The sequence below is a fragment of the Apaloderma vittatum genome, unplaced genomic scaffold (assembly GCF_000703405.1).
Source record: "Apaloderma vittatum isolate BGI_N311 unplaced genomic scaffold, ASM70340v1 scaffold33254, whole genome shotgun sequence".
NCBI lineage: Eukaryota > Metazoa > Chordata > Aves > Trogoniformes > Trogonidae > Apaloderma > Apaloderma vittatum.
The window spans coordinates 5,497-17,865 of record NW_009713789.1 but is presented as its reverse complement, the minus strand read 5'-3'; the positions used below and the strand labels follow the sequence as shown (position 1 = coordinate 17,865).

Genomic DNA, 12,369 nt, shown 5'->3' with positions numbered 1-12,369 from the left:
ACTCTACACTTGCCCTTGTTGAACTTTATAATAAGAAACAAGCAAAAACCCTACCACTATAGCATGAAAATAAAAAATCAAAGAGAAAAAAACCAAAAACAACAAAAAATGCTTGAGTACCCCCAAACTCAATAATCCAGTCACATGAATACCAATAAAAGTTCCAGTCATGTAAATACCACTGAAAAACAGATACACCAATCATTGGTTCACCCAAAGAGCAGTCTGAAAAAGTTTGCTCTAAAAGGAAAAAAACCTCTGTAATGAAGAAATCACTAGGTAAAAACATAAAAGAATACCAAAACCAACCAAGCAAAACACTCTTCCCCCAAACCACCACACCAAATTAAAGACCTAACACACAGTAGCAAAACGTAAGACAAAAGTCAGGTTGAATTTCTTAAAAAAAGACAAAGGTGTAGCACAAAAACAGAAAAAAAAATATCAAATTAAAAGAAAGAGTCTGATATAAGAGGAAGTGCAATGACATATGGTCCTAGCTTCTTGGTTCACATTTGAGGGCAGTGTATTTTACATTAACTAATAAATAAATATTTTCTTTTTTAAAAAGCTGCATTACTAGAGGTTTGATTAAGCTGGCCATTCTTATTGACAATAAAAGAGTATAAACGCAAGCACTTCACATGCTTATACTGTGAACAATGCAAGGCACAATCAGTAAGCTTCCATACTAGACATTATCTGAAAAGGAGCATATAATGAAAAAACTACCTAAATGGAGTAAGAGACATACTGAGAAGGATACAGTTCAATATATACATGAATACCTGAAACAGCCTTTAAGTTCAAGTTTACTTGAATCTTTATTAGAAAGCACTTCAGAATAAGTTATTCAGAAACACTTTTCTTGAAAATCAATGCATTCTTTTTTTTCAATTTATAAGTTCCACAAGATGAACATTTCCATAGATGTAAACTGAGTGCTTGATGCATAAAATACACATGCAACAATAAACATTCTCCTGTTTACACTTCAGAAGTCTCTTGGCTTAGTAACATGCTTAATTGCTCAAGTCTGCTGTTTCAAAGAGTACATTTTTGGTTTTTTGTCTTTGAAAAGGAGCTGACATGTCACCATGAAGATCATTGCTACTTGCCACCCACAGTAGTCACCCCAAATGTCCCGAGTATGTAGAAGACTATTCCCTGAGAGTTTCAAAACACAATGGACAACATTGTTCTGTTTATTATTGCAATGAATGAACTTTCTTACCAAATACTCTGGCTACAAATCCTAATGGAAACTGAGATGCAAACAGTGTAAGAAACCACGGTGCAGCATAAAGACTGGGACTGATTTCATTCTCTTCCAGATGATTATACAGGTCTCTGTGATAATCATGAAGAAGCCTTGAGAGCTGATACATCTGAATCTACAGTCCATGACAGGGTTGAGGAGGAAGGAAGTAGAGAAAGAAAATTTCAGCTTTACTCAGTTTTTCAAACCATTCACAATTCACTCGAGGGAAATTAACTCCAGTACAGATGGCACTGCATCATGCTTAATTGTCCCCTAGGGCCTCGAGTAATATCTACTCACATCTGAACAACCCACCCCTAATGAATTAAAACCAACACAGTTGTCAATAACAAAGAACAGTTTGAACCTGATTATTAATGAAACATCATTTCAGATTCACAGGCTTAAGGTAAGAAAAGAATATAGTGATCCAACTTTGTCAGCAAACCAGAACTTTCAGTCTTGTAGCGATGAAAGTAGAAGTACCTCTTCCAAGATGCCAAAACTCTCCATTACAAAGTTGAACTACTTCTGGCTAAATTTACACATTTCAGCTTTCATCCTTTGAATCTTGGCCCTATTTTTGCTGCATTTAAAACTCCTATGCTACAATCACCACTTCAGACAGCTTCCACACCCCCAGAGTATATTACATGTGGTGGGTCAATAGAGGTGTACCACATATATATTTGCCAGCACACCTCTCACATGCCAGAGAAATTTAAGATATTTCATGCAAAAAGTGCTGCTATACACTGCATAAAAAGTGGCAAAGCAAAGTGCTTAAAAGCTGCTGTTTGTTGCTAAAAATATCCCTCTGGCAAATTATTTCCGTATTTATTCCAAATTATCTCCTTACTTATTCCACACTAAGTCACTCACAGCACAGAGTGATGCTTGTCTCAGAAAGCAGATGAGAAACACATACATTGATTAGCTGTCAGGTCCAATTTTGCTGTCAACAGTGCCTTATGCTTAAGGTAAATCAATTCCTCAATAAGAAAATGACTTACTGGATCCAGTCTACTTTCCTACTTTTAGTGGCCATGAGTCTTCCCTACCAAAAACTGACTGTACTTGAAACTATCTGTCAGTCAGCAGCGTCCACAAGTAGACAGATCACTTCTCATTCAGGCAAATTGGCTCAATTTGTGCAGGCATTTGAGACCTTGCTTTAGTTGCCAAAGATACTAATTAAGCACAGTGTCAATAAAAAACACATCTACACGTGAAATTTACATGTGAAAATGGTGTCAGAGGCAGCAAACCAATTGGATGAATTCACTATGAACTAAGGATCTAGATTACTACTTTTTCCAGACTGCAATTAAAAATGTAAGGCAAATAAGTTCATTATCCTAATGAAACTTCAAACATTTTCTTCTACAGGACAGAAGGCAATTCTGTATATGAGCTTACTTGTGTTTTGGTACTGTAAACATAACAGAATTTGCAAGTGCTCTACTGTGAAAAATGAAAACAGAAGTTTAAGCTTTAGTGAGATCCTCTAAGTCATCTTCATAATTTGGTTTGTCTTCAGCAGACAAAGCTTGTACTTTTGTCTAGAATAGGGTAACTGCCTAGGAGCAAACTGTGGGGAAAGAGAGGTCATTTCATTTAAAGGGCAAATGGTACTACAAGTGATAAACCTTCTCAAACTTAAAGAAGTGTTTCTTCCTAAGAACTTCTGATAATTAAACTCTCAGACCCGTTTAAATCAAAAGGTGACATCCTGGACATCTGAATGCTCTCAAACCATCAGAAGTTACTGAAAATCTACAAGGGTGGTATAACATACAAACATTAAGAGACCATCTTCTAGGGGAAAAGAGAAATCCCACAACCATGCATTTGTCCCACTTCGACCCCCACTGGTTCAAAACATATTGGGGGGGATAGGGGGAAGAAGGGGACAGGAAAGAGGCAGAAAGATGCTCTTTGTGGCTGTTCACCCTTACTCCATCACAACAAACTTGGTATAACATACTAACAGCTGCAGTAAAACACTCTTCTATCACTTCTAGAATAAGCAAAAAAAAATTTCTTTAACTATGAGCTATTCTATTGTTCTGGTCATTTGCCAAATTAGTATCTAAACGACTGGTCACGAAAAGTGGACTGAAACTCTCCCTTAAGTTTTCACTTAACTATAAGTGTTTGCTATGCACAGAGCATAAAAAAGATACATTTTAATCTGCCTCTTAGTTTTCTCTTTCTCCACTGTAGATTACAAGCTTTAACTCAGACATAGTACATCCATTTATAATATTAGGGGCTTACAGCATATAGTTTTTTAAGTCAGTGGATGGTTGCATCTCAAGGTGAAGGATTTCTCAAACTTTAAACCCCGAAGTTTATAGAGATCTGAAGGATCTTCTGCCTTCTAAGCAGTCTTGAGAATCTATAGCTAGCTGTTAAAAGACTAATATTGCAGAGCATGTATAATTTCATAAGCAAACTAAATTATTAAAAACTCATCTGCTTTCTCTCTGTGTTGAGGGTGGTGGGGTAAGGGACGATGAGAGAAAAGAGAAGCCTCAAGTACAAATGCCTGTGGAGCACGTTGACTGGCCACTGGGTGTCACTGTTGATTCGACTTCGAGTTAACAAGAGAAAAATCTACATTCACGTGCTCATAGACTGAGGAAAAATAAAATCAAATGTATTTTTAAACTCCTTCTCTACAGATGCAAGCACATTGGGGTTTTGGCATAAGGAAGAGAGAGAAGTGAGGAAAAGAAAAGGAAGAGCAAAATAGCAGAGAAAGCAGAGTTTCCAAACATGGGGATGTGTGACAGGGAAAGTCTGCAAGATCTGAACTTCTCTGTTTGCCAGTTGAGAGGTGGAGAGGAGTTCAACAATAAAATTTTATGAACCTCAACCTCAAAAAGAGCAGAAGAAGTTTCATAAACACCTGCAGAACTTGAGCAACCTCTGGAAGCTCAAAACTTATTTAAACTCTGGTTTGCTTTAGGAGAAGGACTGACTTACCTGTAGCGACATCATGTCTGGCCTGTACTGTTTACGGAAGCCAAGGTCATACATGAGGAATTTCAGCATTTCAAAGGCCTGTTCTTCACTCATATGTAGAAGCAGCACTCCAGCTACAAAGCTTATACCTTGACAATAACCCACTTCTTTGTCCAGCAAAGAGTATGCCTTCAGGAGATTAAAGAGTGATAGCTGCCCTGCTCCCAGGTGGGCAGAAAAGTAAGGATGCGTAGGGAATGTCCGTCCTGATGTAGAGAGAGAGAAAAGAGGAGCTGATATGCAATTCTTCTCAAAAAAAAATAAACAGATCCATCTGACAACCAGCAATTCTCTCTTCCCGTAGACCATTTCTCTTTGCTTTCCCATGCAGGTTGACTTTAGTCAGAACAATCTGTATTTTAACACTGATTTTACCGCTGATTTCAGACTGTATCCATTGAGTTCATTTAATAATCTCTTCTGCATAAAACCGGCAGAAATTAATGCTTGATTTCTCTTTTCAGACAGACGTAGAAGAGCGTAAATACAAACAGCATAACCTAAGAAATCATCTGCTTAGAGGACACCAAATGACACATGCAGAATATATCTTGACAACATACAAAGTGATGCTGATACAGCGACATCTATCTCCAGCAACAGCTTCCGTTAAAACTGGTGTGTTTTCACTCAAAGATTCACAAAACAAGTCAGAAAAATCTCCCAACTACCAACAGACGTACCTAGATCAACAAGGATGGCGTGCTGTTGAGCAGTCAGTTGCTTCAGAAGTTCTTTGTAAGAAATGTCAGGAGGCTGCTGCTTGTTGGGTAGCCTGTGTCTGACTCGATGTTGCACAGCCAAAAACTGCCAAATTTCTCCCCGACGGCTTTTTGGTACACCTGCAGGTCAGTCACAAAAAAAAAAAAAAGGAAGCCTAAGCAGGGGCCTATTTTTATAGTAATTACTCTGGGCAACTGAGGTAGACATCACTTGTTTTGCCACTTCTGAGCTGTTAGCCTCCAGCAGGAAATCATGCAGTCTGGCCCGTTCAGTAAAGCTGAACTAAATTCAGAGGTGTAAAATACAGGTAAGTCCACCTCCTCTTCCTAAAGGGCTGCCCGTGCCAGTCCATAGGCTTGTAGAAAGACATACAGATTATAAAATGCTTGGTTCCAACTTGACAGCACTAATGCTTCATACCCAAGGAAAAACACAGAATCATTCTTACTGAGAGACAGCATTTCTCTCAAGTCAGCCAGCCATCTGTGAAAGCATGAACTAAATTAAAACACCACTTTCAGACTTTCACATACATCAATCTTCGGTATCAATCTCTGCAAACAGACATTTGAGAGTCAAAATAGCCAACTCTGCTAATGCTTTCCAGGCAAATGATTATTTAACAAGAATACAGGTTAGAAAAATCATATCCTTGTTCCCAACTCTGAACTGCAGTCCAGCAGCAGTAAGGTAAGTCATTTGTTGGCAGTTTTCTGCAGGTCACTAACAGGAACCACCTTACTTCTGCCACAATTTCCTTTGGTAGCAATTTAAACTTCCCTTCTGTACCACAGCCAGATTACACTGAAGTATTATTTTTCAGCATCTCTAGCACAGACATGAGATTCTGCAGAGGAGGGCACAGCGGTGCAATCAGACTCTACACCAGCATTGTAATAACAAGGCCCTCTGGCTTCCCTTCTGGCCCATAGCTAGGCCACAGAAAGATCTACTCCAAGTCAAAATTCTCAGCCTCTCACTCAAGGAAAAAAAAATAATACTAAAGGTCCACATTCCAGATTCTCCAAGATGTGGTCGTTCTGACTCTCTGAAGGTTGGTTGTGATTCCCTTAGGTTTTGGACACAGGTCCTGCCTTCTCAGTAAATAAAATCAGAGCATCTGAAACTCAGAGTCAATTGGAGAGGAGCCACAGAACAGAAGCCAGAAGGTCACCATGCTACCTGCAGAAGCTCCAAGTTCGATCGATGAAGTAACACATGGGCACAAGATAGTACTTTCTGGAGTATGACTATACATGTTTCTGTATTGTTGACACTGTAAGCAATGAAAATTGCACAACAGACCCTATTTTCTGTTTGGCAGCAGGAGGTGGCTGCATTTGCAAAAAGAAGGCAAATTTTTCATGATTTTGTGCCACTGGAAATAGCGTACCGATAGCAGATTTCCTTAGGTATCAAAAGAGAACAAAAAAAACCCACTTCAAACTTCATAGTTAAAAGCCATCCTACATAAATACCTTCTTTTAAAGTGGAATGAATATCTTCCATGTCACACCGGATTTTAGCTCTACAGTTTAATAACTTCTTATCCCAAACATTTATAGCATCTTTCTGACATGTACCAACTTCATCATAGTCCAGTTTTACTTTTCTTGATTGGAGCTCATCTCTGCTTGCTAGAGCATGGAACACAAAGGAAAAGCACTCAGAAAAACAGAACATCAGAAAACTACAAGAGACATGAAACAGGCAAAATCCATCCAAGTCATATATCTCTCTGATAATCTGACCAGGGATAAAAATAGCTTCTACAACTCATCAGTTAATAGCTGTGGTGGGGCCAGTCTTTTGTCATAAGATGCTGCAGGTAACAATTTAACCTCTCTGAATAGGCCATGAATATTAGTAATTCATGAAGTACATGAAAACATTGCTTAAGGCTTGGGGCAAGACAAAAAATCCACTGAACACAGACACTTCACCACATCTGCTGTTTCTTTCAACTGCAAAAACACCTTTGATCATTTTTCTCTTGTTTATACTGAACATTACAATTGTTTTAGTATGGGAAGTCCCAAATATATGAATGCTTATTTTAGAGGTTTAGGTAAGCACTCTAAGTCTTCTAAAATTAAGTCGGTCACACTGGGTTCAGTTTTAACACATCCCTTAAGAGAATGATAAGAGCTCTTGGCACCGCTACCTGGCATCATCAGGCTAACTAGAAGCAAATATAATGAACTACAGAAAGGTGTAGAATGAAACACAAAAAGGTGTATCTGCTGAAGCAGAGAACTCATGTTGCTGTTACCTTAAAAGGTTTGCTACCTAACACCACCTGGCACAAAATATTTATTCCAGAGAACTCACTGTTTCTGAAATAAAGCTGCATTGTTGCTCTGGAATTTCATGGAGGAGCAGCTTTCATTTCCATTATTGAGAAATTAACTGTGGTTATTTTATTCTACATGATATGCATGTGGAAAAACACTCCAACTCCTATTACTGGTGTAAAAAAACCTGGAATCAAGAAACGAATGTGTCTTAATTTGCAGAGATAAATTTAATTATCATTGGACAGAATCATACATTTCACAACATGACCTGTGAAAGTTGCAATGTAATTTATCCCAAATTTGCCTTGATCTGTGTGCAGTACTTGCTCCTCACAACAGAGCAGTGCTTGCTCCTCCTTCCTCTTGCAGACCCTCCTCACCATAATCTCTAGGTGAAATCAAATTCTCGCTCATGTTCTTATACAACATGCAAACCAAGACAATCAGTTCCTTACCCTGATCGTCTCACTTTGGGCACAGCCAATATTGGATGAATCCACAGAATCATTGCCTAGCCCACTCCAAAAACGTAGGTGACAAATTATTTCCAGAAGCCATGTTACACTTCCGAGACCGTATCTGTTTGAGGTTGTTGGGGGCCCTGTAGAAGCAATTGTCACGCAGGTGCAGCACACTTCTATAAAAACGGGAATGTGATCTCACCACGTGAATCTGCAGCCCAGTTGGGCCAATTTTCCACACTACCCTATCGCTCTATGATTTCATCTGAGAACGCTCACTCTCATAAGCAGTATGTGAAAAATTCAAGACAACAGGAAGGTATTTCAGTGCAACAGTGAACTCCAAGATTAAGCGCACAGTTATCATTCACAGGAATGGTACTTTGGCTTTGCATTTAGTCCCAGAGCTTGCCTGTAGATTGTAACTCTTCTGCAACCCTTGGTTGCTTGCAACCATTCTTGTTAGCATTCTTCCTAATCACTGCTACTTTTTGTAGTTCATACACTTCTAGGTGATCTACTGGAAAAAGTGTCCTCTAGCTTCTCAGGATAAAAAAACCACAAAACAAAACCAACAACGCTGTGCAATTCACAGAACTTACCTTCTGTAAAACAAAGAGCTAATAGCACTCAAGTCTCCTCGACAGCAAAAGGAATAGGAAAAGAGGTTCTATTAATATTTTGTAAATAAAAATCAGAACTTCAACAGAGAATCACTAAAAACAATTCCACAGCAATTCCAGTCTTAATGCAGTCATACACAACTGAAGAAATTCACAACTAGGAACCTAGCTTCAAGTAGAGAAATGGCTGTATTTCTGTTACTGCATTTCCCATTCCTGAGATGCACAATTAATAGTAGGCTAGGGTGCCAACCACTGCTCGATCCAGCACTTGACTGGAATGGATCAGTTCTGTAGATGTCGGGTCCATAAAATGGCCCATGTTACAGCAGCCCGCAGGAAAGAAGCCTAGACATAGGCCTTCAGGCAGTTTACTTTTTGCCCTCTGAAAAGAAGATGCTGGATTCCAGCTAGCCAGAGCACCATTTTCTCTCAGCAGTACTTATGAACCTGCATACAAGAACAGAGACATGTCCCCTGCAGCACAAACCAAGGATGCAGGCTGGAAGATGAGTGCCAGTTTGGAGTCTCCACTGCCGACACTCCTGTTTTCACCACAATCGACCAGACAACTTATTTTCTACATATCCGCTACAGAATGGAAATAATTTATAAATGAGTCTTAAGGAACTGCACTGATTTAACAGTTTTCAGTTCCTCCAGTCTTGCAGGGTGGATACAGAAAAGAGTTTGTCCCTCAGCAGCTCATAATATCAGAAGGAATAACATGAAATTAGTCACTACAGCAGATGTCCAGCTTCCCCACCCCACAACAGTAGACTAACTGTTTGCTAAAAGAAAAAACAAAATTTTTCTCTAGAGTTAAAACAGACTTCTCTGTAGATGTTCCCTGTGCATTTAGCAGTTTCCACAGAAGTGTGTATCAACAGGGAGACGAACTGTAGAGCGAGCGCACAGCGAAATGCACTACATGCTTAGGAAGTACATTCAAGGATCTGCACTTGTAGGAATATGGAGAGACTTCTGTCCTGCTGTTTTTCTTTTCTCTCCCTGCCTTCTCAGTAAGCACCACTAGAGAAGGAAAAAGAATTAACTGATCTAAACAAGACTGTTATGTTTTATATAAAGAATCAGACTACCATATAATGAGATTATATGCCATATAGGAGAAGATGAGGTAAGCAATTGCAGAGAGAACATCTGAAATTTTCAACTTGCACCAAAAGCTACTAGTCTATTATACTGAAGAATTTCTATATGCTAGGATAGACATTGCATCCTGTCTTTTATTTGTGTAAGTCTTGATCAGTCATCATAATAAAACATGTTAGCCAGAAGCTCAGGCAGCTGACAAGTTAGCATGGCCAACTTCAGATTCCTCAGTAATAGCACTCGATTTTCAGTGTACTGTGCTCATCTTCCAAACAAACAAACAAAAGAATGAAAAACCTTTCTGACATACCTCAAGAGCCAGTTGCTCAAAAAATGAAATTTAGATTCAAATATTTATAAATTAGCACTGGAATGTGGTTAGTGAAGGACCAAAAGTCCGGACAGAAATGGTATGTGCTGCAAAGGACTGAAACGGGATATAGAGGGTAAGGTTGACCATATCTAGGTTTTCTCACAGGATCTGTCTTCCTGACTCCACGTTAGAATTCCTAGACTTGGTCAACTAGAATACACATTCTAACAACCTTTGTCTAACATGTAGTAAAAATGGAAAAGTTATCACTTTCTTCTTTAACTAAAGTGATTCATTAAGAGTTGGCAGGTAGGCAGAGAACCCAACAGATCGTCAGACAGGACTGGGCAAGTTCACTTTTTTCCCTCACAGTGTTAACTAAAAATTACAGTACTACATCTCTGTTTGAGGAGCCTAACACCAGTACAGTTTTCAGCTTCAGGCAGCAAAATTTGTAATACTTTTTAGGGAGATTTTCTAAATAGCTAACCTTCCAGCTTCTGGTTTTCTTTTTCCATTCGAAGCAACAGAATTTGTTGATGAATAGCTTTTCTCCACAGACTTTGTAGTTCTTCTGAGTTTCTTCTCTCTCCAGTTTTATCTGGATCATCCTCATTTTGCAATACTAGAACAAGAGGATCCTCCTCCAGCGGTGGAGCAAGAGGTGATAATGGTAACAATTCACTTCCATCATGACCATCTGAAAAGAATCAGAAAGCTATTAGAGGAAACTAAGATTGTTTGACCTATTGTGAAAATCTAAGTCATAGGAGAACAAAAATAGCTGTCTTTCACATTTAGTAAGGTGCTGATACCAGAAACAGAGACAATGCAGTTCAACAGTAGAGAACTATTTCTAAATAAAATGTTTTATTTAAGTTAGGTTATATTAAATGAAATAAAGCTAAATAATGAACCAGTATTTCAACCCTTTCTCCTGCTAGCTCCTTCTAGAGTTACAAAAAGACATTTATCCATAATCTCTTTTACAGATGAGCTTATTTCCCACAGGCTCTACATTAAAAGCAACTTTTTCCATCTGCTAAGCTGCATCACACAGAGTTTCACATTTACTTATGGTTGTGAATTCCACCAACAGGACTTTATCAACATAGGAGGATTTCAGATATTTCAGAGTTTTCTACCTTAAATGACTTAAAGCTGTAAGAATTATTAACACACTCAAGAGGTGCTATGTGCAGCAACAAGGACAAGACAGAAAATTTACCATTTTCTGCCAACACTGCTATCATGTAAGCAGGCCAGGGTAAAACTTTGCTAACTAAGAGGATATCTTTGTCAGTAAGAGGAAGCTTTTCAGTTCCTTGGTACCAGCACAGCCGTGGCAGATTGCAATTCATTTGATTTTGATGACAGAATCCCCTGTTCAATAAGGACCCAAAGCCAACTGAGCACAAGTGGTCTCTAGTGAGGTTCTAGCAAGAATATTGTATCAAGATGACCCCCTTCTCCTTTTCATATTTTCACCTATTACAATTTTCTACAGTAACAGCTATTCAACAAGAACTGCTTGTTTATTTTCTTTAAAAGCATACACAGACCTGGATGATGCATCTTGGAAGGAGATTTATTCATAGGTGAAGCTACCTGCAGGAATATTCTCCGCCGCCAGGAGATGCGGCGAGGTGTGACCGTGGCCCCCACAGCATTTAGAGATTCACTGCTGCAGACGGCTGATGTTCTTTTCTTTCCCTCCCCATCACTGAAGAGAAGAAAAAGCAGATGAGGTGATCAAAGTCAGTCATCTTTGGAGGAAAAAAAAAAGAAATAAGCTTTTTTAAGTCTGTCTAATGTACAACTAAACCTGCAGGAGCATTTGCTGGGAAGCTTTAGAAGGCAAAGTGTGCTGTGTACAAGCTTCACCCTGAATAGAAAACTGTCCAGTTGTTTTCTTGTAACACAGTGCTGTGAGGTTTGCACTATATACCAGCAGGAAGAATTCATAGCATTCATACAGCGCTCAGCTGGAAGCTCAGAATAAAAGCTAAACTTGCTGAAAAGCTAAGAGAAAAATGCGATAATATTTAGCCCCTAGAACAACAGCAATGGATTTTGTTTTGCGATGCATTACTCTTACAGGGGTAGTCCAATGTAATAGCCCTAAAAGCACAGAAGTTGCTCTAGCAGAGTGCAGTGCTCCATTTAGAGCCATTTTAAATGGCATGATGAGCTCACAGGTGAGTATTTCACTGGAGGTGATGTTCTGGCCTTTTCATACAGCCTCTTTCCTATGCTTCAAGAAGTGGACACTTCACTTGCACAAATGGGGCCAAATGTCCATCTCCAGCTGAAAGAATAGAGTCTTTGCAAACAAAAGGCAGGCTAAGTTCCTACCACAACGACGTGAAAGGAGCTGATCTCCTTCCTAGTTGCCATGTAGAAATATATTAACATACCTTGCTGCAAGAGGCAAGAAGAGAATACAGGGAAACATTGCTAGGATATAATTTTAAGCCAACACTAAGCAAACATCTCTACTGACTCCTGCCACAGGAAAGGACATCTAGCTTTCCTAAGTACATGAGAC

The 12,369-nt window shown here is 39.0% G+C and overlaps 1 protein-coding gene across 1 annotated transcript; it reads right to left on the bottom strand.

The window, feature by feature from the left end:
* Positions 1–1,234: 1,234 nt before the first annotated feature.
* Positions 1,235–11,529, bottom strand: LOC104273246 (TBC1 domain family member 4-like; the record flags this gene model as incomplete). The annotated part of the gene is made up of 6 exons (XM_009868503.1): positions 11,384–11,529; positions 10,312–10,521; positions 6,493–6,651; positions 4,975–5,133; positions 4,253–4,497; positions 1,235–1,394 (listed from the first exon to the last, which is right to left on the bottom strand). Coding segments are annotated over exons 1-6 (967 nt in total), but the record flags the coding sequence as incomplete, so codon positions are not given.
* Between the last annotated feature and the right edge of the window lie 840 nt (positions 11,530–12,369).